At 44.1% G+C, this 27,825-nt stretch overlaps 3 protein-coding genes and 1 long non-coding RNA gene across 4 annotated transcripts in view; 2 read left to right on the top strand and 2 right to left on the bottom strand.

The window, feature by feature from the left end:
* The window catches only part of TMPRSS9 (transmembrane serine protease 9), a 52,444-nt gene extending 46,260 nt beyond the window's left edge, over positions 1 to 6,184 (top strand). The window contains 3 exon segments of the mRNA XM_056820982.1: positions 3,778 to 4,043; positions 5,082 to 5,218; positions 5,644 to 6,184. Coding sequence (XP_056676960.1) covers positions 3,778 to 4,043; positions 5,082 to 5,218; positions 5,644 to 5,805 — 565 coding nt within the window. The 3' untranslated portion in view covers positions 5,806 to 6,184.
* Positions 6,185 to 7,362: 1,178 nt separating this feature from the next.
* TIMM13 (translocase of inner mitochondrial membrane 13) lies at positions 7,363 to 10,024 on the bottom strand. The gene is made up of 3 exons (XM_001364539.4): positions 9,494 to 10,024; positions 9,322 to 9,390; positions 7,363 to 8,050 (listed from the first exon to the last, which is right to left on the bottom strand). The coding sequence occupies exons 1-3, from the start codon at positions 9,620 to 9,622 to the stop codon at positions 7,952 to 7,954; spliced, it is 297 nt and encodes a 98-aa protein (XP_001364576.1). The 5' UTR covers positions 9,623 to 10,024; the 3' UTR covers positions 7,363 to 7,951.
* On the top strand, positions 10,009 to 14,599 carry LOC103097632 (uncharacterized). The gene is made up of 2 exons (XR_001629344.2): positions 10,009 to 10,143; positions 11,306 to 14,599. It is a non-coding gene; the product is annotated as an uncharacterized LOC103097632 (long non-coding RNA).
* The window catches only part of LMNB2 (lamin B2), a 32,689-nt gene continuing 18,255 nt past the window's right edge, over positions 13,392 to 27,825 (bottom strand). The window contains exons 5-12 of the mRNA XM_001372637.4: positions 27,600 to 27,770; positions 27,037 to 27,162; positions 25,068 to 25,288; positions 23,489 to 23,783; positions 22,337 to 22,444; positions 20,974 to 21,093; positions 19,587 to 19,694; positions 13,392 to 17,990 (exon numbers count right to left, since the gene is read on the bottom strand). Coding sequence (XP_001372674.1) covers positions 17,949 to 17,990; positions 19,587 to 19,694; positions 20,974 to 21,093; positions 22,337 to 22,444; positions 23,489 to 23,783; positions 25,068 to 25,288; positions 27,037 to 27,162; positions 27,600 to 27,770 — 1,191 coding nt within the window. The 3' untranslated portion in view covers positions 13,392 to 17,948. The remainder of the gene's footprint in view (positions 17,991 to 19,586; positions 19,695 to 20,973; positions 21,094 to 22,336; positions 22,445 to 23,488; positions 23,784 to 25,067; positions 25,289 to 27,036; positions 27,163 to 27,599; positions 27,771 to 27,825) is intronic.

Genomic DNA, 27,825 nt, shown 5'->3' on the forward strand with positions numbered 1-27,825 from the left:
AACAGAAGTAAAATAAGAAATGAGCAGATCTGTCCCTTCTGTTGCAAATTCTCATTGTCCTGTCTATTCAAGAGCAAAAGTTTTATTCCTTCTTGGATCCTCCTTTGTCTTCTATCTTTAAAAAACTAAACCAAACCAAACCAAAAACAAGCGCACAACCATTTCCATTGTCCTTAGCTTTCCTCACCAGTCTCAGCCATTCAGAGCTTTACCATATCTGACACTAATTTTATAGGACTCCATGCTGAGATAGTCTATTCAACCTCTGTGACTTGGCCTTGCTTCCACCACCAGGATATTTCTTTTTCAAATATAAATGGGTTAATGAGTTCCCTTTACATCTACATCAGTCTCTTCAAACAAATCCTATTTTTCTTCTTGAAAAATTTACTTCTTGAAGTAAGTCTTGAAGGAAGCCAGGAAAACCAAGGAACTTCCAGGAGGCACTTTGAATTAACAGAATTAATACTTAGTAGCAGAATTAGCAACATACTGTCATCAGGAAGCTCTTTGTGAAATGGGCCACTTTTCCAGCCTAACCTCACTTCTAATCTCTAATTTAATCTTCTGATCTTTGCTCCATTCCAGTCCACCTGAGTTTATCTGTTCCAGATAGTGTCCTTTCCTCTCCTACCTCCTAATCACAACTCAGGTGGTTCTCTGAGCCTAGAGTGCCCTCTCCAAATTCCCATTTGTTTGTTGAAGTCAGAGCAGTGACACACAGGTAGGTACTCAACAGACGTTTATTGAATATTGGTTGATTTGTCAAAGGCTGGAAGCTGTGTTAGCGCCTCGGTCAATGTGAAGCAGCTGTAAGAAAAAGCCCAATAAATAATGGGGTGGTCCAAGGTTGTAGGCTATCATTATTCCTAAGCTATTATGATCAGTTTGACAGAGAGCAGCCCAGTCAATGGTGTTCCTTCATGTCTCCTTCTGGTACCACAAAAAGACAAGATGCCCCCAAACAAATCAGATGAGCCAATGTCCCCTACCAGAAAGGCTTCAGGACAGATGATCTACCCACTAATATGAATACTTTCATCACACGTGACAAAATACAATCACAACAGAATGGGCCCATCTTCACAGTTATTGGCATCAGCTTCATCCCCCTTTTCATCAACAGCTCTCAGCACCCATCTCCATATACTACTTGCTCCCTCTACCCTTTTTATCAGGATACTTGCTACTATAAAAAGTTAAAACTGCAAGGGAAGCTGGGTGTCTCAGTGAATGGAGAGCCAGGCCCAGAGAGGGGAAGTCCTGGGTTCAAATCTGGTCTCAGATATTTCCTAACTGTGTGACCCTGGGCAAGTCACTTTAAACAAAAAAGAAAGGAAAAGAACTTGAATCTTCAAGGAAAGCAGTTAAAGGCTAATGAGGAGGCACTTTTGGCTAATCTTAAATCCATCATCGTCTCTTCTCATGACCATTCCATGGAGGTGTTGCCTGTTTTACAGATGGGAAAACAAAGGCGCAGAGGGGATGTGACTTGCTCACAGTCATCTAATTCTTCACAGGTGCAGGATTCAAACCTCAATTCCAAGTCCAGAGTTAATTCACCAGCTCCAAGTTGGCTCTTTTATTTCCTTGCCCTCATCTATTTTCTATTGGGTTTTTTGTGTGTTGTCTACCCCTACTAGATAGAAAGCTCTTTGAGGGCAGGGACTATGTCTTATTTATCTCTGTATCTCCCCTAGGGCCAAGGACAGGATCTTGCATACAGCAGGTGCCCAATAAATGTCCATGTATCAGGAAGGTCTCCTCAATGAAGGCTTCCCTGACTGCTGCCCTCCACTTTCCTGTGGCCTTCTGTCTCTATTTGACATCCAAGTAGCTAGACTTAAATGTTCAAAAACAAAATGTTATCAAGAAATAGATGAGGCAGAGAAAGTTGCTTCTTTTCTCAATTTTCCTCTTAGACACCTTGAAAATGGGTGTTCTTCGAGATGAGGTCATACAGGATCTAAGAAACCACTAGGAAATCTTCAGCTCATGGACTTCAAACGATTCAGTCAACATTTATTAAGCACCTATTATATGTCAGGCACTGGGCTAAGTGCTAGGGACACAAAAAGAGCCAGAAGAGTCCCTGTCCTCAATGAGGTGACCAACCAGGATGCCAGAAGACCACTGAGGAAACAGGTTAATCCTCTCCTGAGAGAAAGGTGGGTGGACAGTGCAGAATGAGACATACATTTTTTGGATCTGGCAAATATGGAAATAGGTTTTGCTTGACTCTACTTCCTTATTCGTTAAAAAGGTTTTGTTCTTATTTGTCCAACAGGGGTGGGTGGGAGAAAAGTAATGCCTGAATTTTTTAAAAGGCAATTTAAAAAAGATTAGATTTAGATATATTTCATTTTTGACTCTTGAAACCTTTTAATCTCATTTAATAGTATTTAAAATGCTGTATTTTTTTTTTAAGCAAAGTAATTAAATTTTTAAAAGAAAAAAAAGAACTAGAAAGGATTTTATATTTTATAGACTGGGGAATGGGAGGGGAAATGACTAGTCCAAAGTGACACAGCTATGAAGGGGCAAAACCAGGAGGCAAAACCTGGTCTGACTCCAAAAGTAGTCCTTGCCCTTCCTGACATGGAAATTTCCTTATCTCTGGCTCCCCCTGCTGCTGACAGGCTCAGCAAAGTGCCAGCTCCAAAGAATGCCGAGATGTCCATCGATGAGCCAAAACACACCTCTTGTCTTCGCTGAACCCCTTTCTGAAAGTCAGTGACAGAGTGGATAGATTGCTGGACTTGGAATCGGGGAGACCCGAGTTTGAATCCTGTCTCAAGCACTAACTTGCCTGAGCAAATCACTAAAACTCTCTCAGCCCAGTTTCTTCATCTGTAAAATGGGCATAATGATGTTCTGAGGATTCATGAAATAATTGATGTAAGAGAGTACAGATTAAACGAGACCCATTTTATAGAAGCTCAAAGGGGAACTGATGAACCCAGAGTCAAAAAGCTAATGAGTGGTAAAGCTGAGAAGGGAGCTCAGTTCTTCTGGCTGTTCGTACATCCTATCCAGGACATTCTATTCTACTGAATGCCCTTAACGGGAAATGGGAGGCATTCATATATTTGAAAACTGGGTCTCTGCCTTTGGGATTTCTTGAAAGTGCTTTGACGGGGCTGTTCCATAGGAGAGGATGGAATTCCAGGGCTACTGTACTGGCCTTATAGCAGCCCCATGGTGGGTTTGGGATCCAACTCAGCTGCCACCTCCTCAAAGAAGCCTTCCCCAACGTCTCTCCACAGAGAAGCAGCATGGCACTGTGGGGAAAGAACAGACTTTGCTCAAAGGGTCCCCAGATTCCAGTCCTGGCTTTGGGCAAGTCATCTCCTCTGTGTCGGTTTCTTCATCTGTAAAATGAGGAGGTTGGATCAGATGATCTTTAAAGTCCCTTCTGGCTCTAAATCAGCCTTCTCTCCTTGATTAGATTCCTTGAGGCTGGGACCTCAATCTCATTTATCTTTCCATCTCCACTAATTTTCAGAAGCGAGCTGTGCAAATGAATTTTTGCTAGATTGAATAAGTATTTATTTGGAGGGTAGGGAAGGCATCTGGCCTGGAAGTTGGGAGTCAGGGCATCAGCAGTAAGACCTTGGACAAGTCACTTAAACTGAGCCTCTGTAAAATGAAGACAATAGTGCTTGCAGGCCCTACTTCACCGAGTAGGAAAAGGCTTTCTTAGGCCTTAAAGCGACATGAGATTGGTGGCCATTGGTGACAGGATGGAACCAGTGAAACTGTCCTCCCTGGCTTCAGGTACAGTGACCCCAATATGTGGGTGGCCTTCCTGGGGACAGCCTCCCTAAGCGGCGTCGATGGGAAGGTGGAGAAGGTGTACCGCATCTACAAGCACCCCTTCTACAACGTCTATACCCTGGACTATGATGTGGCCCTCCTGGAACTATCAGCTCCTGTGAGATACACCAGCGTCATCAAACCCATCTGCCTCCCAGACCACTCTCACCTCTTTGCTGAAGGAACAAAGTGCTTCATCACTGGCTGGGGCTCCATTCGAGAAGGAGGTAGGGAGGGGAGCCGGCACCCCCCACCACCCCCTTGCTCCGAGCCCATGGTCGCTGCTCTTTCTCCCTCCCAGCCAACCCCTCCATGTCTGTTAGGCAGGACTCAAGGGTGGCCGGGGCTTTGTCCAAGCACTGACTACACACTACAAAGTGACCTGTCTGGTCACATCTGGAGAGCTGGGATCTCTGCCTAACCCCCAACTTCCAATTCAATACATTTTGGGAAGAAAACCAAAATGAGCAAAGGAGGGCAGGGGATGGGAGAAAAAGCATTTATTAAGCAACTACTACATGCCAGGGATTGGGTGAGGCACTTCCAAGGACTCTATTTGGTAACAAGGGTGTCCAAGAGCATCCTGTTACCCTGTTACTGAACAGCCAGAGGCATACTTGTGGTTCCATGGAAGAGCTCTGAGTTTGGAGCCAGAGGATCTGGGTTTCACTCTCAGCTTGGGGAAGGGACTGCCTTTCCCCAGACCATTTCCTCCCTGGAGAGGTGAGGCTGTGGGTCCCTCCTTCCCACCCATTGAGCCTCTCCCAGCAGTTTTCCTCTCCAGGGTGCTAGACAGAACCAGACACTTCCAGGCACACTTTAGGAAGGGAAATAAGTTGGAGCATGTCCGCAGAGCAACTCTGATGGTGAGGGGTTCTCGGGTCCCATGCAGTGAATCGAGGGGCTAGATGATGGACAGAAGACAAGCAGGGGAAGGACTGCTCGCTGGAAGAGGGAATTAGACCCATTCTGCCTAGCCCCAGAAAAAGAAGCAAGGGGTCAAAGTTGTGGAAAGGCGGACAGGTTGGACTAAAGTAAAACTAACCCTTGGTGGTCCAGAAAAAGAATGGGTCACCCATGGGAAGAAGTGGGGTCCCCCTTCCTAGAAAGCCATAAGTAGAAGCTGGGGAACCTTGCTGAGATGTTCTAGAAAAGATTCCTTATGGCGGCCCTGGCCAAGCCCTAGGAGGCTCCACTCCCTCCTCTAGGTCCACCATCCTTTCCACGAAGCCACTAGCACACTAACAGGGATTTGCTTTGCACAGGGATGATGGCCAGGCACCTGCAGAAAGCTGTTGTGAACATCATCGGAGAAGAGACCTGTAGGAAGTTCTACCCCATCCAGATCAGTAACCGGATGCTGTGTGCGGGCTTTGCCCAGGGAGGTGTAGACAGCTGCTCGGTGAGCTCCCAGGCCAGGCTTTCCCTGTCTATAACCAGGCTTCTACCTGGACCCCACCTGACTTGGAAGCACTCTCCTACCAGTCCTCATTCCTAAAACTGGAATTATTGCACTACTTGCCTCAGTTCTTATGGGAAACACACTAAAGACTTTACTTTTAATGACTAAGAAAAGCAGAGTAGAAATAAATGATCATTCCTCCTTTCGGAGGCCCAGGCAGGTGCCATGCCTTGCAATGTTAGTGCTCTAACTGGGAGTGCGGGTCAGACCTCCCCTTGGGCTTCCCAGGCTCCCTAACTCATCCAGAGGCCCCAGGAGCCACACTGAGGCTTACACTTGGCCCTGAGCCCCAGCAGCTGAGCCCTCTCCTCCAGATCTCAGCCCAATAGTCTCTGACCCTCCCACCTCTCTTGTTCTCCCTCCAGGGTGATGCCGGGGGACCGCTGGCTTGCAAGGAGCCTGCTGGGAGATGGTTTCTTGCTGGGGTCACGAGCTGGGGCTACGGCTGCGCCAGGCCATACTTCCCTGGCGTCTACTCCAAGGTGACGGCTGTGAGGGGCTGGATCAGGCAGAACATCAGACTGTGACACTCGGGCCAGAAGCTCAGGAGGCTGCCTTCTGCTCATGCTGGGCAGCAGGGAAGGCCTGACTGCCCAGAACCCTCCCCCCTGGGAACACATGGGCTGGGTTTAGGGCAGGGGAGGGGGTGGGGAGTTACATTTAAAATGGTGCAATGTTACTAGGATCTTTTGTACAAATAAACACAAACTGTTTCACTCTAGCTTGTGGGGGAAGAATGACTCAGCCCTTCCCCAGCAGGCCACCCTGAGGCCAGGATGCTGGGACCAAGACCCATCACTTACTAGCACTAGATGGAGGCAGCAAATGCTGGGATTCTGTGCCTTTATATCCCCAGGGCCGAGCACAGGGAATCTTGAACATATTAGTTGGCACTGAATAAATGTTTGCTGAATTTTACTCAAGTTGGGTAACCAAGGACTAATCATTTATCCTCTCTGGGACTCAGTTTATTCATCAGTTAAATGGGCTAATACTATGATACTCATACTACCTGCCTCCCAAGAGATGTACCATAAGCCATAAAGTGCTATAGAGAAGCATGAGAATTATTCTCATCATCACTGAGCACACCCCCACAAGCCCCCCATCCAGAAGCTGACCCTCACAGCATATTACTTAGCTTTGCTGAGATGCCCCCCTAAAAAGTGATCTGATTGGCATTTCAGCAATCAGGCTAAGTTCCCCTGAAGCTCTGCCACACCAACCCAGTGGACCACCAGACCTGAGGGAAGCCAAAGGAACCCCAACCCAACCCCCAAAACACAAAACAGCATCCTTGATGGCTAGGTGATGTAGTAAAGCCCTGGGTCTCAAATCAAGAAGATCCAAGTTCAAATCCAACCTCAGACACTGCATGACCCTGGGCAAGTCGTTTGCTTCAGTTCCAACTATAAAATGGGAATAACAGCACCTCCCTTGCAGGGTTGTGAGGATGGATAAGATATTTGTGTAAAGCATTTAGCACAATGCCAGGTACATAGTAAGTACTATATAATTGCAATCATTACTACTATTACAAACTTGGCCTCAGACACTTCCCAGCTGTGTGACCCTGGGCAAGACACTTAACTCTCACTGCTTGGCTCTTACTGCTCTTCTGCCTTAGAACCAACACAGAGAATGGATTCTAAGACGAAATGAGCTTAAAAAATTATTACTGCTATTATTATTCCTCATCTTCAGGCAGCCACCCAAGAAGGCAGCTCCAGGCAGAGGCCTAGAAGAGGATGTCTTCCTCAGGATCCTCTAGGTCCCTACAGTTCCCTTATACTAAAGAGGAGAGGAAGGAAGGAAACGGAGGAGACGTTCTAACTCGGAGTCCTATACTAAGATTTGAGCGTAAAGAGACTAGGAGTCATTTAGTCCCAAACCCTTCGTCTCAGAGATGGCATGACTTGTCAATTGGCTGACTGTGGCACAGCCTGGATCTGACTGGGAACCTTGGGTTGTGACTCCCGATCTAGGCCCTGGCCCACACAGTCAGAGGCAGGCAGGGCAGCACATTACCAGTTTTTCCATTCAACCCACCCACTCCCAACCAACAGGGCTCAGAGACACAAAGCTTTGAAAGAGAAATTCATACATTTGTCATTGCTCAGAAGATGAAAAGAAGTTCCTTTGGTGTCACAGGCAACAATTTACTATTTTCTATATAAATCAACCCTTGCCACAGAGGCTCATGACCTGAGCATTCCCCAACCTGGTCCTGGGTAAGCCAACTACTCCTTCACCAGGGAACATTCAAAGGCCCAGCTCAGAACCAGTGTGAGACTGATGCCAGGCAATATCAGGGACCTCCAGGAAGGCCTCAAACAGTCAATCTTTTGCCGAAAGGCTGTGACAAGAGGAGAGAAGGGGGAGAACTGGGCCCTTAGAGAAGGGCCAAGATCCAGGCTCCACAAACAGGGCTTTTATTAGTGTGCTGAGAAGAGGGTGGGGAATGGAATAAAAGTCAAATCAGGCCCAATTTCAGGAATCACCACCCTGCCCCTGCCTTATTCTTTTCATTCTCAAAGCACCTTTTCAGGAGGGAGGATGGGAATGGAATGAGTACCCTGTTGTGTCCAGTGCTGGCCCACTCTAGGAAAGGGGGACAGCTAGTCTGGACGACACAACTAGAGTTTCTAGATGTCCCGCAGAAGAGTGCATGCCTCACATGTTGGCTCGCTCCCTCTGCAACCTAGAGTTGTAGGCTCGGGATACTGTATTCCAGGCGTCCATATACCGATCCATGCACATAGCAATGCATTTCTGAAAAGGAAAAAAACAAGGCAAATCAAGAAGGGGTTCCGTGTCCTGCTTTGAATGCTTTTAGATCCTAAGTTGGGCAGCTAGGTGGCAGTGGATAGAGTTAGAAGTAAAGAGTCTAGAAGACTCTTCTTCCTGAGTTCAAATCCAGCCTTAGATGGGTCCTAGCTGTGTGACCCTGGGCAAGTCTCTATATCCTGGTTTGCTTCAGTTTTCCTCATCTGTTAAAAAAAAAAAAGGTAGAGAAGGAAAGTGCAAACTACTCCAATATCTGCCAAGAAAACCCCAAATGGGGTCATGAAGAGTCAGACAGGACTGAAACAACTCAACAATCAATTATTATACCTCATCCTCAGAAAGCTATCCAAAGGAGGCTGTCATGTATAACCAATGCCCACAGAATCCCAGAGCTAAGAGAGGACAGCCTTCTCCTATCTCTGCCCTATCTGCTCCTATCTCAGTCCCATCACTGGACTTTCATAGGTGGCTAGAACAGACCCTGTCTCCAGATTGTGCCCTGTGTAAAGGACTCTGACCATCAGAAATGAAGAGTGGGTTGGTTAAATGACCAGGTTCCCCATTATGGAACCCCATTGGGTTGCTATGATGCCTAAGAGAAGGAATAAGAGTGACAGAAACATCAAAGATTCTAGAGTTTAAAAGCCCTAGGGCCAAATCCTGATTCTGCCACTTTCTCAATCAATCAAATGATTTCACCTGTCTGGCCCACAACTACCTCATCTATAGAAGTTAAGGCTAAATGTCTCAGGGGTTCCTTTAAGCTCTAAATTCTAACACCACCCTGCAGCCTAAAGTGTAATCAGGGCCGAAGGCATCAACTTCTACATTTTTCTTAAATCCTTCCCTTCCCTCTTAGAATCAATATCGGGTCTAAGGCAGAAGAGTGATATGGCCTAGGCAAGGAGGATTAAGTGACTTGACCAGGGTCACATAACTAGAGTATGAGGACAGATCTAAACTCAAGCCTAGATCTCAATCCCCTGTGCCACCTAGCTATCTACTACTTCTTTCAGTCACTAGCTCTCCGAATCGAGATGTCACCAGTTCCTGGCCCTCCCCCCCAGGTATATACTCCCAAAGGGCCCTCTCACCTCTAAAGTTGGTGCAGTCTCACGGGACACGTGACACCCCCAGCCCAATCCTGGGAGGGGAGGGACAGAGGGTTCCTACTTGCCCATCCCACTTCAGCTCGGGCTCCATCCGGTTAGTCCGGTGCCAGTCTCCCCCGTGAGTTCCCCGCGAGACACCCTCACCTGCTCCGAGTTATCCAAGGAGCTGCCGGGCTTGCCAATGCACTTCCGGAAGCACTTGTTGGTCATCCTCTGGAGGGGACAGGGAGACACGGTGAACCGCGCGCCGGAGGACCCTGGGCCCGCCCCCCGCCCCCCGCCCCCCGCCCCCCGCCCCCGGGCCCCGGCTCCGCACCTGCAGCAGCTCCTGCGCGTTGGCCACAGCAATCTGTACCTTCACCTGTTCCATGATAAGCCCCGGGTCCAGCTTCCCTCCTCCAGCCCCCGCCGCACCCCCAAACTCGGAGCCGAAGCTGCCCTCCATGGCCCCAGCAAAGTCACCCGGGTACCACCACTGACTCCGCGTGCAGCGACCGTCCCCGCGCCGGAAACGGGCCCCGACGCACCACGGGAAACAGAGTCCCAAGGGGACAAAGTGCGGAAGGGGAAGGCGCGGGGAGGAGCCGACGAGAAGAGGGAAAACTACAGAGCCCACAAGGCCATGCGCCAAGGGTCTCTCGACCGTACAGGAGCGGTTTCCCGCTGGGCGGGACTGAGAGCCGTTAGGAGGCCCTGGCCTTAACCGCCTCGAGCCGGTTTGCTCTGGGGCTGTGACGTCACTAGCCTCTTGGCCCCGCCCTACCCTTACGGGGCATTTCTAGAGTAGGGTCCAGGCAGCCCGCACCCCTCCCCCTCTGCGGGAAGATTCAGCATGGGGCGGCCGCGCAATGCACGCCGGGACATCCCCCTATTACCCGACATTCAAACACAAAGGGCTTGTAGCGGTTCGGACTTTTGCGCAGGCGCCCTGCCCAAGACCAGACCCCCGAGTGCGCAGGCGCCATGGTATGCACACACACTCGCCCTTTAGACCTCTGCGCCAAGCCCGGATCGGTCCAATTCTAAAGATCCCAGTACTCCTCACCCAAGCCTCCTCCGTTCCTCCTTCCCCTCTCCCCGCCCCCCCAATTCCTGTAGTGTTTTTTTTTTCCTTCCCCTACCCCCTCCGCCGACCCCAGTGAGAAAAACTAAAGGAAGTGCCGGTGAGAAACTGAGGCCCAGGGAGGCAAAGTGCCCATAAAGCGGAGACCCTCTGACCTCTGCCAGGGAAAATAGATCAGGAAAATTCTGCAGCTAGCCTCCACTTGGGTTTTAGCAAACAAAGCTCTGGAGAGAAGGCATTAAATTAGGTCAGTATCAGTGTGAAAAGACTCTAGTGGAGTATGATAGAGCTCTTTGGCCTTTTCTATTTAACTGCTGATCAAGGCCGTGAATAAGGTGATGGGCCTGGAATCAGAAAGACCTAAATTCGAACCAGGCCTCTTAACACTAGTCATATGAATGCTGGTCTAATCACTAAACTTGCCTGCTTCATTTCCTCACTTGTAAAATGGAGATAATAGCACTGTTATGATACAATTTAACTTTTTTCTTAGATTTTTAAAAAATGGACAGTTCCCAAATTATTTTAATCTTCCCACTGTGAAGGTATGAAAAATATTTCCATATCAGCCATATTGCAAAAAAAAAGAAAAAGAAAAAAAGATACTCTTCATTCTGCACTGAGTTTACTGGTTCTCCTGAAGTAAATGGCATTTTAAAGTGAAAGATTAGAGATAGTGGATAAAGAACCAGACTTTTTTGTCTGGAGGACCTGCGTTCAAAAGTTGGTTTCAAACACTTCCCAAATGTGTGACCCTGGGCAAGTCATTTAACCCCAACTGCCTAGTCCTTAACACACTTGGAACCCATACCAGGAACAATTCTAAGACTGAAGAATGTCCGTTAAGTATGGTTGGCAGTGATACCTATCAATGAACCCTTTGATTTTTAAAAAAAAGTCAAATAGAAAAGCAAAACAGGGTTAAATGACAAATTTTACAGATAGAAATTTTGAAACTAAAAATACAGATAGATCCTGTGATAAATTTGTGGGAAGGTATAGGCATGTGGACAGAGGACAGGGAGGCATAAATCTGAACCCAGATGGTTGCAATTTCCATTTCAGGGTCACTGATGAGACTACAAATCCAGTGGATTAAATTAAGCAATTAACTTGGGATTCAAAAAATCAACTTCCTAGATATAGGATGGGAGAAGTATTTGGTAAGTGGATAATTAATTCGAAATCCCTCAGATCATGAATTGGGAACTATCCAAAAGCTCAAGGATGTACAACTTGGCCAATCAGTGTTTCTAATCTTTTAAGATTGATCAAAGTGCCTCAGACACTTCCCAGCTGTGTGACCCTGGGCAAGTCACTTGACCCCCATTGCCTAGCCCTTACCACTCTTCTGCCTTGGAGCCAATACACAGTATTGACTCCAAGACAGAAGGTAAGGGTTTAAAAAAAAAAAAAAAGATTGATCAAAGTGGGGCAAGCTAGCAGTACAGAGTCAGCCAGTCCTGGGTTCAAATGTGGTTCAGACACTGGACAAATCATTTAACACTACCACCACCACCCATGCCTAGCCCTTACCACTCTTTTGTTGTGGAACCAGTATTTCGTATTAAAGACAGGGTAAAGTAAAAAAAAAGTCAAAGAACAAGAACTTGCTATTGATTGCAACAATTCAACCTCAAAGACATTATATGACTCTTCTGGACATTCTGCTTACAGAAGGGAAAGGAATAGGCATTTGCATACCTATTATGTTTCAAGTACTTTGCTAAAAGCTAAGCACTTTACAATGATTTGGTCCTCACAATCCTGTGAACTCATGTACTCCACTAGTCAGCTGTGTCACCAAGAAGCATTGGTGTGAAAGCTGGCAAATGACACGGAACCAGAGCAGCTCTGCCTCCTCCATTCAAAGTACCCAAGGGGGCAATTGGTAGCTTTGTTATTCACTTGTTTTTCATCTGAAATCCAACTGAGAATGTATACAAGAAATCTTTATGTGGGAGTGGTCCATATTCACTTCAGAGGTTCACCAAATAAACCACTCACTCCCCCAATATGAATATAAGTCCCTTAACTATGATTGTTGTTCAATCATGTGACTTTTGGGGACCACACAGATAATAGGTATAACAGGAAGGTTTTTTCCCAAGGAGAAAATGGAATGGTTTTCCATTTCCTTCCCTAGTGGGTCTTTTTTCAGAAAATCCGAAGTTGTAACCTGCCCAGATTTACATAAGCTAATATCTGGTCATATTCAAACTCAAGACTTCCTGACCCTAGACCTACTACTATATCCACTGAGCTGACTAGCTGCTTCCTTAACTATGGGGCCTTTCTATATCCCCCAGCACTTAGCAAAATACTTGGCAGAGTTAAGCATTAGGCTTTTTAGTCATTCTTTTATTCCTACTAAAGCTTTACCTTCAGTCTTAGAATTGATAGTTTTGATTCTAAGGTAGAAGAGGGGTAAAAGGGCTAGGCAACTGGGTTAAGTGACAACTAGAAACCTACTAGAAATCTATTAGGGAAATCAGTATATGATAAATGAAAAGGATGAGATTCCAATAGTTATAAAACAAAGATGGGCACAGACTTTATTAACTCTATTTAACAGATAAAACTGAGGACCTGTGATTCACTGTTTCGACAGCAAAATGACAGCAAAGGTGGCTGGGATGGGCTCTTCACCCCCTTCCCAGTCTTCTTAGGCAGTTTCCCACAAGCACAAACATTTGTTTAAAAATCCAGGGGGCAGCTGGGTAGCTCAGTGGATTGAGAGCCAGGCACAGAGATGGGAGGTCCTAGGTTCGAATTTGGACTCAAGACACTTCCCAGCTGTGTGACCCTGGGCAAATCACTTAACCTTAACCCCACCCCCACCCCCATTGCCTAGCCCTTACCACTCTTCTGCCAATTGACTCCAAAACAAAAGGTAAGGATTTTAAAAAAATAAAAATAAAAAGCCCAAACTAGGGGGAAGCTAGATGACTCGTTGACAGTCAAGCCTGGAGATGGGATGTTCTAGGTTCAAATCTATCCCCAGACACTTTGTGTAATCTCAGGCAAGTCACTTAACCCCCAACTGCCCAGCCCTTACAACTCTTCTGCCTTGGGACCAATGCACAATATTGATTCTAAGATGGAAGTAAGGGTTAAAAAAAAAAAGCCCAAATGAAATCACACCCAGAAGTGAAAATCAAAACATTTATTGGAGTGTCTTGTACAAAAAAGTTTCCAGTCATAAAACGTATATTACAAATCATTGAAAAAGACATTTGGCATGCAAGTATATTCTTTAAAAAAAAGTTTTTGAAATGATAAAGTCTAGATTATCATAGTTCTCAAATGCTCAGCATGACATCCATCATCTCTATAGAAGTCTGTGGGTTCTCCCATAACTATTCAACTCAGTAATTTAAACCTTTTTTTTACAGCAGTGTTCATAAAGAATGCATCCATAATGATCAATGGCCACTATATAAATAGAACAAAGCTATCTAAAAGTTGTATGGTTAAAACTACCTTCAAGTCAAAAGTCATTATCTTTATGAAAATAGTTTAAGGTGGGAAGTGATCGTTTGCAGGCCCTTGGGCCTTTGTTTTTTTAACAGTTTATTGCTAAATTTATTAAGCATGATAACCTGGGAAGGAATGTTGGTCCAACCCAATCAGTGAAGAGTCAAAGTTTTCATGATCTTTTGAGTTGAGCTAATAATACCTTTCACAAAAGTACCCCTGCCCCTCCCCCCAACCCCCAAGCCTAGGATTTATTTTACTCAAAGGATCAAGCCAAGCTTCAAAACATGCTTTTCTGGGGTCATCACTGCTACTCTCACCTAACCACTGTTTCTTCTAGACCTTAGCATTTCAAGAAAAAGGCATTATGTTTACAAAGAATAATTGTATGTAAATGTGGGCTTATACAAAACAAGAAAAAAATCGCCTCTGAATTATTTTAAAAGTGGTGTAAAGCTAAGCATATTTGAGGGCAAGTAAAATTCTGTTTCCCAGGCCATGTTCAGCATTAAAAAAAGGTTCATGCTGCTCAATGTTTCCAAATAGTCTTTATTTCCATTTTCTGCTATGGGCTACCATGCAGTCACTGACCAGCTAACCTTCCACCTAAGAGCCTCCTTCTATGAAGCCTAAAACCAGTTCTAAAAGCAGAGAGAGCTAGGAAAGGGCTAAGACAGGAGTAATTAGCTCCTGGACCTGCCTTACTTCCCAAGGACCCCCTTGGTCAGAATGATTGCTTTCCTGAGCAGCAGAGAAAAATTGAATGAATAACCAATTGGGTAATCACTTTTCCCCAATACATGCAACCAGAGTCAACCAAGAAACTGTCTCCAGTTGTTCAGCCCCACTATTGACACCTTTATATTTTTATCCAAATAGGAATGAATGCCCTCCTTTCCTGTATGGTTGGGATGCTTGGGCCTTCTTAGAACCCTGGGATGTCAGTCCCCTTGTAAAAGTCAGAAGACTAAATATACAGAGGGAATGCCCCTTCACAGTTAATATCATTCACATTGTGACAATGACCAGAGATGCTCCTGCACCTCACATATTTGCTGCATGCAGGGCAATTAGCTACCTACCCTACATGAGACCCACCAGTTGGGCTCCCTTCAGAAAATCATAGAGCTAATTCCTTGGGGGGCCTTTTTCCTCCATTTGCTTTGGGAGAAAGGTTAAGACTATAAGGAGAGAATGGGTTTGCTGGCTGGATACCCCCCATAAAGCTTTCTCCATATCTCTACAGCCACATTCTGTCATCTCATTTTGTCTACAAGGCATGCATGGTTAACTGGCCAAAATGGCCAATGGCTGTTTTGTCTGTTAATTGAGGTTTGTCTGGCTTTCACTAAAATTTGGCCATTTTTGCCTTTTTTCCCCACCTCTTCGTGTAAAATGAAGTCATTTTTGAGAGGCAGTACCTGCAGCCTGTTGCCAAGAAAGCTGGACAATTCCAAAGGCTCCCTGTGACATTCCAGAGGAAATCAATGGAGAAGCCCAGCCTCTCAGCTCAAAATTCCATCAGGAAACCTGTTGAGAATGTCAGCAAACAGGTTCTCCTTAAAAGGTAAATGTCTACTCCAGGTTTTAGTCAATAGGGCTGGCAAATATCTCCCCAAATCCCACATGAATAAAGAAAGGTAAACACAAATATCTCTGGTCACTTAGTTTTGTAATGGAAGGAATACAGTAGTTTAAATGTGTCTCTACTTTAAAATCAGGAATTGCCTCTCAAAAATGTTTGGGTGGCAGTGATCTTTTAAAGAACATGACAACAGCCAAGAAGCTGCCTTGACCCTGCAGAGAGGACAGGAAACCATTCTTTTTTGGTAGGTAAGACATGGTTTGAAGTTGTCATAATATAAACCTTCTTGGACCCTGCCCTTGGGAATGTTTCTTCAGAAAGGTGGGCCATGCCCACAGGCTCCAAGAGGAAAGCTAATCTGACATCCTTCAGTTCTGGACATACAATTCCCTAAAGAAAGCAAAGTCACATGTGGTGCACACAGTAGTAGAGGGAAAACAATGACTATTTCTACACTTCAAGAGTGAAACATGGGATTTGCATAAACTCTAGTGTTAAGGGAAATACTTATCGGAGGCAACCTGTTTTCTAGAGTTTGGGTAAAGAACATGATTCACTCAGTCAGGCAGGAAACAGCCAATGGCTCAGATAATTTGAAATCTAATTCAAGCTACGTGTACAAGGGAATTCACTATTATAAAAAACCACAACTGAGGGAGCTATCAGCGCTCAGTGTAAGGGGAGGAAACACCAAGTAAACAGAGCAAAATGAGCCCAGGCTGCTGAGCTTGGGGCTGAGCACCACCCCTGTATTGACCCAGCCTGCACCAAGATCCCAGCCACTGAGTATCAGAGCTCCCTAGAGGCCAGATGAAGCAATCTGCATACTGGCCAACATAAAAAAATAAATATCCATTTTAAAAAAATAACTTCTATGTATACAGGTGGGAGGGCATGTAAACAGAGCAAGTTAGCAGGAGACTCTGGCCAGGGCAGCTGGAAGGTGGACTGCATGGTTTAAAATATCAGTCTAGGAAAGGTTCATTGGCGTTTGCATGTTTTGTCTGAGAAACATAATTTCATCAAGATATATGTAATATAGAGATAGATATAGATAGGTGCATATATATTTGACAAAGATAGGTATGATTTCACTACATATTTCGTTATCCCCCCATACAAAGAGTGGGAATAACAGATGAAAAATGTCAAATTCAAGGGAAAAATTCAATATTATCTAAAATAGCCACCTAGTACTCTACCAATGCCCACTCCCTGTTGGTGCCAGCAGGAGTGTGCAAGGCTGCATTACCCAGAATGGGAGGAACTCAAACTCCATGTTAGCAGCCCCCTTCAATGGAAGACATTTGTTAAAAACTCATCTGCACCATCAATAGTTTCCTTTTTATCAATCTAAGTGCTAACTAGTCTAGGCAACTGAATGGCTTTTGGTGCATTCCGCCCCAGACACTACATTTGGCTATCTTTCCATCCTGTAGCAAAGAGTATTTGTAATCTAATCTAATCAGCCCACAATGTCTCACTCCTTGACACTGAAGTTATTTGAGGTCGTAAAGACATAACCTTGGTGACTGGTTGAGAACCAGGATTTTCAACATCATAATTTTCAACTCAGTTACACTGCAGGCAAAGCCACTAAGGTAAAGCCTCTTAGCTAGACCCACGAGGACTGGCAGAAACAGTTAATCAGGGAACATCATCCAGGAGCCACCGAAAATATCCCAACACATCAAGAACTTCAGGCCATACCAACTTAGTTCATTTGAGAAAGCTTAAGAGCAAAATTCACAAAATGCCAGGACCAGGCTGGCCATGTGAAGACAATCCAAATACCCTGAAGAGTTAGTTTGTTTGTTTTTTTTTTTAAACAAAATTGGAGGTGTTACTAGGGAGCCACAATGCTTTGTGGTGCCCAGATATATGCAAATGTCAGTTTCTAAGATTCATTGAAACATGATAGAGGAAGCCTGAGACTAACTAAACTGCCCTTGGCAGAAATTATTATTATAAACATTTTATGCAAAGCAGATCACACATCAAATTCCTATCAGGTGATCCATCCCAATTCCCCTCAAGTAAATGAAAAAAGAAAAGTTTGCCTCAATATTCTATTTTCCTAATTTTGTACACAAAAGGTCATGTTGCAAAAGCTCAATCTGCAGGCCACTAAGGCAACATGGCAAGCTCAACTCTGGATTTTATAGAAAACACTAAAAAATATCCTTTTGTGCCCTCTTTATAGCTAGTGGCCATTCCTGGAGGGTCCGGGATATGTGTGGAGGGATGATGGTAATTTCTCTCATTTCAAGATTCCTCCCCAGGGAAGAACAACTTCTGGGTCACTGATTCAAGTTTATTAATCTATACCCTCTACCCTCGAAAAAAGGCTAGCTTCATTTTAAGATTTACCCCTCTGCAAATTTCTAATTCACTCAATGCTGAAATGGGGGGAAATGCAGTAGTTGAACAGTAGTGTCGAAGGGACCCCTAAAGTTCAGGGAAGGGGACATCCAACCCAAGGAGGAAGACAGAAAAGGAGAAATCCATTCAAAAATTCTGGCAGTTTGGTTAAAAAATCTCTAGAAATGTCACAAGGAATAAAGAAATCCAATGGTATAAAAATAGTTTTCAGCGGCTCTAAGGAAAGGCAGGAGCTGGGTAAGGAAAGTGAGTGGTGTTGGGCACTCACATCACTGAACAGCCTCTGGAGGTCGTCCGGGGGTCTCCCTAAAAGAAAGTGAGGGACAGAAGTTACAAGGTCAACAAAATATTTAACAGTAGCTGATCCCTGAATTCGGGGGTGGTGAATGACTATGCAGTGTCACTCATTGATTTATCTTATTTAGCCAACTCATGAATGTAATATTGCCACCTTAAGCACCTCTGTGAACAAGGCACTCTTATGACATCTTCAAAGACCTAAATAAGTCATAGAAAATAGCTGCATTTACTCTGCTCATCTTAAGAAGGCAAAAACTAGGATCAAGGGATAAAAATTAAGAGTGGGGCTGATTTGAACTGGTTCCAAAAATGTCTGAACAGTGTGCCTAGGAATAAGAGGAGTCATTAGCCCCAAGCCACAGGCACCTGGCATCCAGGATATCCTATTGAGGTGGACTGTAAAAGCAGTTCTCAAGGGGGCAGCTGGGTAGCTCAGTGAATGGAGAGTCAGGCCTAGAGATGGGAGGTCCTAGGTTTAAATCTGATCTCAGACATTTCCCAGCTGTGTGACCCTGGGCAAGTCACTTGACCCCCATTGCCTAGCCCTTACCACTCTTCTGCCTTGGAGCCAATATACAGTATTGACTTCAAGATGGAAGGTAAGGGCTTAAAAAAAAAAAGGCAGTTCTCAAAGAGACTATCTCATTAGAGGTGGTTATTTGTTGGAGGTATTCATGCTTCAGATAGGCTAATTTCTGGACACCCTTCAGGATCTGAGAACCTCAGATTCTATATTAAAATGTTGACTCCTTAGAAAGATCAGTGCTATCTGATGACAAAGTTAAAAGTTTATTAACCTTTTATTATTATCCAGCTGCAAATTAAAATCTAATTAAGGGGCATGGGTATTTTTGGCCTATCACTTAAGATGGTACCATCCAGGTGAGAGATGCCAAACACACTGCCCCATTTGGTGGATAGACAATATTCCTAAAATAGATGAAAATATAATTTGGGATACATTTATATGTAGTCCACAGGGATGTGGGAATTACCAGCCCCCATTTTTATTGGAGTTTGACACTAGGCCATTAGAGACCAATAGGCAATCCCATTGTTGGGGAGCTGGATATTCTTAGGAAACCTGTCTCATCTAGCTCCTATTGCTTATTTCAGATTTCTAAATCACCCAGGGAGTAAGGTGTGTTTTAGGGAATAGCAAGTGAACACATAAGGAAACGTGCTGGAAATCTCTTCACCCTCGATTTCCAATATGAGGAGAAGTCCTTTGCCAAGAAAACCCAAAAGATAGTATGGTCCATGGGGGTAACAATGAGGTGGAAAGGACTAAACAACAATACCTAAAAATGGTGCTGTCACCAATAGTCCCTTCTGAGTTTTCCCTAAACCTGACTTTGTCCAAACTACTACTGACTGAGACTTCCTAGTCAGGTTGGTTCTTATTTCCCAAAAAATCTGGTACATTGATGTTTTAAAACAGAAAAACCTTGTGGCAATCAGGTTGGTCTATGTCAGTAGGAAACAGAAGGAGTTTCCATATCCTCAAAAAAAAGGCAGCCTGGACCAGCTGAGCTCTGAGCTCAATGAATAAACCCAAACCTATCCTTAGACTAAAGCTCCAAAAGATCAAGAGACATTTACCTGTTGGTGAAAAAGATCTTCTTCACCAAAATCTGCTTCTTCCTCCTCCTCTTCCTCTCCATTCTCCTGCACAACCAGTGACTGAGTCACCGTTCTCACTGCCACTTCCTAGGCAAAGCACATAGAGCCATTCTGAGCAGGCCATCCATCAAGGAGTGAGCGACAATGTTCACCTCTTTGAATACTGTTTTCCAAGTTATGTCCTTGAGTAAGGAAACATACTCCCTGGATTTCAGTTCCCTACCATCCCTATATAAGGATCTTATAAGGATCAAACAAGGTAGGATCCCAGAAGGTGAGAGATCAAAGATTTCTGATTTGTCTTGGGCACCAAGGACATACACTTGCCTGCCTCGCTACACCAGAATTCCCCCAATCGCAATTTGGAACTATGCCCAAAGGGCAATAAAAGATTGTTTGCCCTTTGATCCAGCCATAGCACTGCTGGGTTTATACCCCAAAGAGATAATAAGGAAAAAGACATGTACAAGAATATTCATAGCTGCACTCTTTGAGGTGGCAAAAAATTGGAAAATATGGGGATGTCCTTCAATTGGAGAATGGCTGAACAAACTGTGGTATCTGTTGGTGATGGAATACTATTGTGCTCAAAGGATAATAAAGTGGAGGAATTCCATGGGAACTGGAACAACCTCCAGGAAGTGATGCAGAGCGAAAGGAGCAGAACCAGGAGAACATTGTACACAGAGATGGATACACTGTGGTACAATTGAATGTAATGGACTTCTCCATATTAGTGGCAATGCAATGACCCTGAACAACTTGGAAGAACCTACGAGGAAAACCACTATCCACATCCAGAGAAAACACTGTGTGAGTAAAAACACCTAAGAAAAACAACTGCTTGAATGCATGGGTTAAAAGGATATGGTTGAGGATGTATGTAAATGAACATCCTAGTGTAAACAACACAGAAATAGGTTCTGATCAAGGACAGGAGTAATACTCAATGAAATTGTGCATTGGTTGTGGGAAGAGTGGGTGGAGGGAAGGGAGGGAAACAATGTGATTATTGTAACCAAGGAATAATGTTCTAAATTGATTAAATAAATTAATTCAAATGGGCAAAAAACAGATTTATGTAATAATAGCTTACCATTAAAAAAAAAAAAGAATTTCCCCAATCAAGTACCTCCGGGGGAAATGGGAAGGCCAGATTAGAGGGCTATCAATATGAGCTTCTTCCTATCACAGAGAACACTAGTCCTGGTGGATTTTCTGAGATCCTGGTTGAGGGAACCCTGACAACTAGTTGGGGGCCCAAAGAATGCATGAAAGATAAAAGTGAGAGCAAGGAGCTATGATCCCATTCAAAGGCAGAGAATCCAAAATCCATCGTGAGCTCAACCAAACTTAAATAAAATACCTCTCCATCTGCATTGACCAGGTATGTCCGGAAATTTCCTCCAGTGCCCCAGCTGCTCTGATTCTTCCACACAAGAACAGATGGTGGGCTATGAGTCACACCAGCATCTGCTGCCCAGATCTGAAAAAACACACAGTGGGAGATTATTCCAAGTTACTCACATCCAGAGTACTTAAACCTGTATCCCATATTTCTAAAGAAGTTCCCAATCAGAAGCTACCTGCCTTTTCCCTCCAAGAAAGATGATTTCCTTCTAAACTTCCAATAAAGATATTTTAAATTACCTTATCAGAGAGAACCAGCTAGGAAACTGTTTCCTACTTTCCAAAGAAAAAGGAAAGCTCTAAAACCACCTCAAGTATTTAAGTATTTTCTTGTCCCTGAGGCCTTGAAACTATTCTCCTGCTTCACTTCCTCAATCTTCTGCCTACCTCTTAATCCCAGATGATTTATCTGAAGCTTAAACCTCCCACTCTGTCAAGCTAGTTTGCCCTGGTTCTAGGGTTCTTCTACCTGGATTCTGATCCACTGTTTGCCCTGTGGCAGCAAAATAAGTAATGTGACAGCAGCTGTTTCCTGAAAGCCTCAAAGGTGGGGAAGTACTGTGGTTTCCCTTTCTCCTTCCCTGGAGGTCTGTTTCAGTCACTCAGCTGTGACTCTTCATCCTTTTTTTTTTTAATCAAGGGTCTTTAAACACAGTCAAAAAAGACAACAATTTGGGTTCCTCCATAATATCATGCACCAAGCTATGTGGTTCTTAAAATGAAATGCTGTCTTAAAGGTAAATGGTGCTGAAGGCAATCCTGTCATGCAAGACAGTCACCAGATTACTAAGGATTATCAAATTTTGGCACCCATCTCTCTCATATGTATGAACATCACATCACCAGGCCAGCAGCTAACCCTTCCAGGTGTTCAGTTGTCTGTGTAATCAAAAAAGATATAGGCAATAGGTAGGGGCACTCAGGAACAGCAGACACCCTGCTTTTTTAGCCCCAAAGAGCAGTGATTCTCCTACCCTTCCAGGAGCTAGCATAGGAAGGCCCAGGTTTCTTCAGTTCATCACTTAAAAGTCCCTTACTCTTCCTAAAGTCAACTCTCCAACTCTCACAAAAGGTTAAAGACTTCCCTTAATTACTTAATAAAGGAATTGTCAGCAGCGAAGTCAGGACAACCTTCCCCCCACATTTGCTCTAGCAGTTGTACCAGGAAAGGTCACAGCTGCTTGTCCCCTGCCTAAGAGTAGTCAGGATCCTACCTATTGCAAAAATGGCAATTCTCCTGGTACCTGTGTCTGTAGAAGAGCAAGACCCCCACTCTCCTGGTGTAGCCCAATAATCCCCAACAGTTCTTTCTGACCTACCGTGACAGTTTGTCCAGCCCGAAGAACATACTTGGGAGTAAATTTATAGGCAATTTCTTCACCATCTCCAATCTGCCTCTTTAGCCTCCAGTTACCCAAAGACTGATCCTAGAGAAAACAAAGGCACCAAATTAGCCAACCAAGAAGACAACTCTGGAAGCTATCTGGCTACTGTTCTTGGCAGTTCCTAGTTTACAATTCTATAACACATAATGCTATACAAAGTACTTTTCCTAGAATGTCTTGTTCTCCATATAGAGACATGATTTAAATCCTCCTTTTTGGTTCAACTGAAAACATTAAATAATATTTCTCTGGTCCAAAAGCCTTTCCATATTTTAACCTACCTTACCCTCATCCCAAAGGTTTGGATTGAGGACTAAAGGTCTTTTAAAACCCTTGCCTTCTGTCCTAGTATCATCTCTAAGACAGAAGAACAGCAAGGGCTAGGCAATTGGAGTTAAGTGGCTTGCTCAGAGTCATACAGATAAGAAGTGTCCAAGGACAGATTTGAACTGAGGATCTCCTGTCTCCAGGCCTATGGATCTATCCATTGTGCTACCTAAATGCCCCTAAATGCCTAAATGCCCCCAAGGCAAAGGTCCTTATTTTTTAGGAAATTAAAGGATAATGAAGTTTAAACTAATACTACAACTTTCCTTGCAAGATCCTTGCTTTCCCCATTCCCTTATGGTATCATCTTGCCACCATGACCCTTTTCTATACTGATCACTGGGAGATTACCCCTTCCAGTCCCTGAGGGAGTGGTGGAGGAAGAAATCAAGTCATGACTATCCTAACCCCAAATTATAGTTTAAGACATTAAAACATTTTCATTATTCCAGATTCCTATGCTACCTTAAATTGTATTGGAAGAAAGACATGTCTCAGAGCAAGGAAAGACTTTGTCAGTTTGGACATTTCTCTAATACTAAATAAAACTTAAAATTATTCATATTTTTTGACATCTATGAGGAAACCAAGACTCAACAATGTTAAGTGATTTGTTTAAAGTCGTATAACTGAGCAATACCAGAAAGAGGGATTGAAGCTGAGATTACCTGGCTCCATCCCACCAACCTGCTTTCTGATTTGCAGCTCCCAACCTTCCCCCATCTCTCATGGCATCTGCATGAGTCTGACTATACTCACTTTATCCGAGCTGTTCTTGAGCTGCACAAATTTCCCCTCCAGATCAATCTCCTCTATGCTGATGTTCCCTGTGGCAGAGGCTTGCTGGGACAGCTGGAAGCTGCTACTGCTGGCACTGCTGGCACTGCTGCCAGTGCCAATGCCACTACTGGTGCCACTGCCTGAATGCTCCTCCAGCTCTACTCGCTTCCTCTTGCTCCGAGAAGAGCGGATGGCAGATGTGCTGCTACTGCTGCTGCTTGAAGTGGCTCTGGACACGGTGACTCGGGAAGATGGGCTGGGGGACAGTTTCAGCCTGCAAATCCAAAGGTAAACTAGCTCAAGGAGGGTAGATGTCATAGAGCAGTGACGGCGAATCTTTTAGAGACTAAGTGCCCAAACTGAAACCCACACGCTGCATATGAGCTGCCTCCTTACCCCAGATAGGGGTGCCCTCCTCAGGAATAGGAAGCTGAGCTAGACAGATACCTTCAGGGCTGTTCCATGGTGTCCTCCTAAGAAATAGGAGGCTGAGCTAGACAGGTCATCTGACCCAAGAGCATTTCTGATGTTTCTTAACCAAATAAGGAAATGAATGGGCTGGAACAGAGCCACAAAGAGGGGAAAAGGCAATAGGTGTTACCTCTTACTAGCACAAGATTCCTGGTTTGCAAAGTCCCAGAAGAATTGCAATCAAAGCCAAGAGATAAATTTTGAACTCAAAGCTCCCTCCTTACCAGTCAAACCTTTTCTAAACTGTTCTAGGAAAAGGATTAGGCCCAACATAATTTAAGTGTTCAATAAAAAAAAAAAGTCAGGCAGTAGAATTGGCAAAGCAGCTCAGAGATGAATTGAGAAAGGATACATCATGAAGTCCCACCAGACTTGTCTACTGAGACAATATAAGGAAACCCTCCACTTGCCAAAGGCTTGGTTTTCACCTGCAACTTTTTATATACCAGTGATGTGACTAAGATAAAAATGTAACAACTCCATATTTTGCCAAATAATTTAGCTGGGAAAGTTAAAGGGCAGATGTGCCCCAAGAGATTGATGATTTTTCTGTTTTGCCAAACTGAAGAGAACTATCTCATTTTCCCTTTTCTCCAAATTCTCATTATCTAAGTTACTTTATTCTTTATTCTTCTGTGTATGCAAGAAAAAAGCCTAGTCATTCCCTTCAATTATAAGGGTTACCATGTTTTAAGAGGGCTAAGGCCAAAAAGGTTTCAACAGCAAGTAGAAGTTATAAAAAGGGAGATTTTAGCTAGATTTAAATAAAAACAAAGTTATCCAAAACTGGAATAGACTACTTCAGAAAGTAATGACTTCTCTATAGAAAATATATAGAGTGATGTCTCTCTCCCCTTGGAGATTTGACTAACTTGCTCAGTAATGGCTTAAACTAGATGTTTTGAGTCCCTTTCCAAGATCGAGACTCATGTTCTTTGCAAACTTAGTCCTAGTTCTTAAAAAGGAATCTGCAAAACATATTTCCCAATAAAGTTGAACTATAATTCTCTTGAATACTGAAAAAAACCAGCACCTCCCAGAGGCTAAAACCTTCTTTAACCCAAGAGGGTAGACGGCCTTCCCTTACCTCTCCTCCTCCCCTTCCAAGAGTTTCCGATATGCATTGATTTCCATGTCCAAGGCAAGCTTGACATCAAGCAGTTCCTGATACTCAGTCAGCTGCTGCTGCATCTGGTCCCTCATCTCAGTCATTTCCCGTTCCTTGGCATCCAGCATCTTGCGGAACTTCTCCCGCTCCCCACCCAATATCTCCTCCAGCTCACGGATTCGATCTTCTGCTGCACTGGCCTAGGGTGTTTCAAAAATGTGGTTAATGAGACTGATTGGGCTCTTTAATAACATGCTTCATATTGTATAAGGAACCTGAGAACTTAACACAGGAAACAGACAAAAGAAAAAAGCTAAAAAGTAGAGGAGAAAGCAGCCACATTCTTTTTGCAAGAAGTGCCCCATGCAGGGGGCAGCTGGGTGGCTCAGTGGATTGAGAGCCTAGTGATGGGAGGTCCTAGGTTCAAATCTGACCTCAGACACTTCTCAGCTGTGTGACCCTGGGCAAGTCACTTGACACAGTATTGACTCCCAAGACGGAAGGTAAGGGTTTTAAAAAAAAAAGTACCCCATGCCAAGCACACTCACAATAACAGGATGGGACCCCTCGTTGTTCTGAGTCCTCTTTTCCCTAACCTCAAAGATCCAAACTTTCCCTCACACCCCCATCTACTTCCATGACCTCTCTGTATTATCACTCATCCCTCAGCCTTTCTGCTATTCATGTCACTGCCAAAACATGATCACCAGGGCTCAGCTCCTCCCAGGATACTCGATAAACTTGAAACTCTTCTGCCTAGCATTCAGGGTCTTCTACAATGTTTTATCATACTTCCTGGCTTTACTTCAAAGCATCCCCTCCAAGGCCTTCCTCCCTTTATGTTCTCGTTCTATGTACCTAGAGCAATACTTCCGAAAATTGATCTATTGGGCCCCAAGGGTTCCATAAGGCCTTCTCAGAGGGGTCATCAAGTAAAAACAGTTTCATAGATGCTATTGACCATTAAACTGACACTCCCCTTTTTCAACTACATAATTGTGTGAAGTTGGATAGTTGGATTTTCCTCACATACTGCAACCAAAAACAAACAAAAAAAATGCATAATAGCCAATAAATATTGGTTTAGTGCCTCCTATGTGTCAGGTATCATGCTAAGCAACAGACTGAACACAGGAGTTAGGAGAATCCAGACATCTTCTATTAAGTCACACATTAATGAGATTTGCAAAAACACATAAAATAATGCACTTTGTTTCACAAATTTTTGTTTGTGGCAAGTTATTTTTTGTTAGTATGTAATGAGTTTTTCTTAAAAAATGAGTTTTGAATTAATACAGTAAAAGGATCCTGAGACCAAACAAATCTAAAGAATCTCTGGCCTCAAGCGTTCTTCAGGCTTCCCAAAGTCCTTTACACCTCACTATGGAGCAATATCAGTATATAACACTGTGTATTCTAGGTGTGTATTTGAGTGTTGTTCCTACCAGCCTAGAAATTCCATGTGAGCAAGTTCTGCATCTAATCTAAGCCAGCCTGTCCTCCAGGTACTATATATACTAGGTAAATGCTAACTGTTGAATGAATGGATTAGAAGAACAATTCAGAATGGATAGATTAGGAGGCAGGGCCATATCCCTAAAACAAATTTCTTCATAAGTAAAATGCAAAATGATACTTATTTTCAGCAAAGTGTTTTTGTCAAAGTTGTGAATGCAAAATTATGAGTGACTCAATCATTCTAATGAAACTGAATCTGAAAAAATATGTAATTTCCTTTGAGCTACAATTGAAGGAAAAAGGAATCCATGCTATAGGATTTCCAGAAAGGGCCCAAGGCCTGGGAGTCTGGGATAGACAGATAGTTCTCCAACAGCAGAGACTGCACATGTATAAATGCCTGCTGATAAAATGAAATGTCTTAAGTGTCTCAGTATAGAAGCTGAGGGAAAATTATCAAAGGAAGAGGCAGAAGAGCCCAAGGCGTCACCTGTTTCTGGAGGCTAGAGAGCTGATAGCTGAGAGACTCTACTCTCATTCGGGCTTCCTTCAGCTCCTCCCGAGCTGCGTTGGCTGCTTTGTCATTTTGGTCAGAGCACAGTTTGGCATTCTCCAGCTGAAAGAAAGAAGGAAGGAGTTCACAATAGGGCAGCTAATAGGAAAAGCTATTATCACAATAAGGAAAGCTAACTCTTTCCCCAAGTAGGAACTTCACAAAAGCATCTCCCCATTCCCTTGTTCTACAGCTCCTATGCATGATACCAGGACATGGTCTTCCTTGAAGGACACATGGGATCTCACAGATTTTGCTATGCTGATAGCTGAGCAGTGATACAAAGGCAGGACTATACTCCCAGTTAATGAGAAAGGTCAGAAGCTGCTTTTGGAACCATTGGTACCACTAATACAGAATGGATAGGCCCCTATATATATCTCGGGCTGCCCCTCGATGCTATGATGAATACTGAGAAGCTATGAAATTCCTTGGGGCTGACTTTGCAGGAACCAACCTCAAGGGCACAAATTCTGGACAACATGCACCCTTATTCATACCTTGGCCTGGTAGGTCTGTTCCAGCTCCAACTTATATAGCCTCACTTGCTCATCATGCTGATTACGAAGGTCTTCCAAGGCCTGTGCCATCTTGAATTCATATTCCTGTTGACGACTGCTATCAACCTCTACCAAACGGCGTTCATGGCTTTTCCGAGTCTCTCGTACTTCCTAGCCAAAGACAAAAGGAGAATTACTGAAAAGCACTTGTATATTCCTCAGCTGA

This window comes from Monodelphis domestica, chromosome 3, assembly GCF_027887165.1.
Source record: "Monodelphis domestica isolate mMonDom1 chromosome 3, mMonDom1.pri, whole genome shotgun sequence".
Lineage (NCBI taxonomy): Eukaryota > Metazoa > Chordata > Mammalia > Didelphimorphia > Didelphidae > Monodelphis > Monodelphis domestica.

Bases quoted from the DNA above. Each gene is read 5' to 3' on its own strand.
- TIMM13 (XM_001364539.4), bottom strand. From the start codon at position 9,622: ATGGAGGGCAGCTTCGGCTCCGAGTTTGGGGGTGCGGCGGGGGCTGGA. The intron at 9,391-9,493 runs GTGCGGAGCCGG...TGTCCCCTCCAG, and splicing joins ACGCGCAGGAGCTGCTGCAG to AGGATGACCAACAAGTGCTT. The intron at 8,051-9,321 runs GTGAGGGTGTCT...TTTCCTTTTCAG, and splicing joins CCTTGGATAACTCGGAGCAG to AAATGCATTGCTATGTGCAT.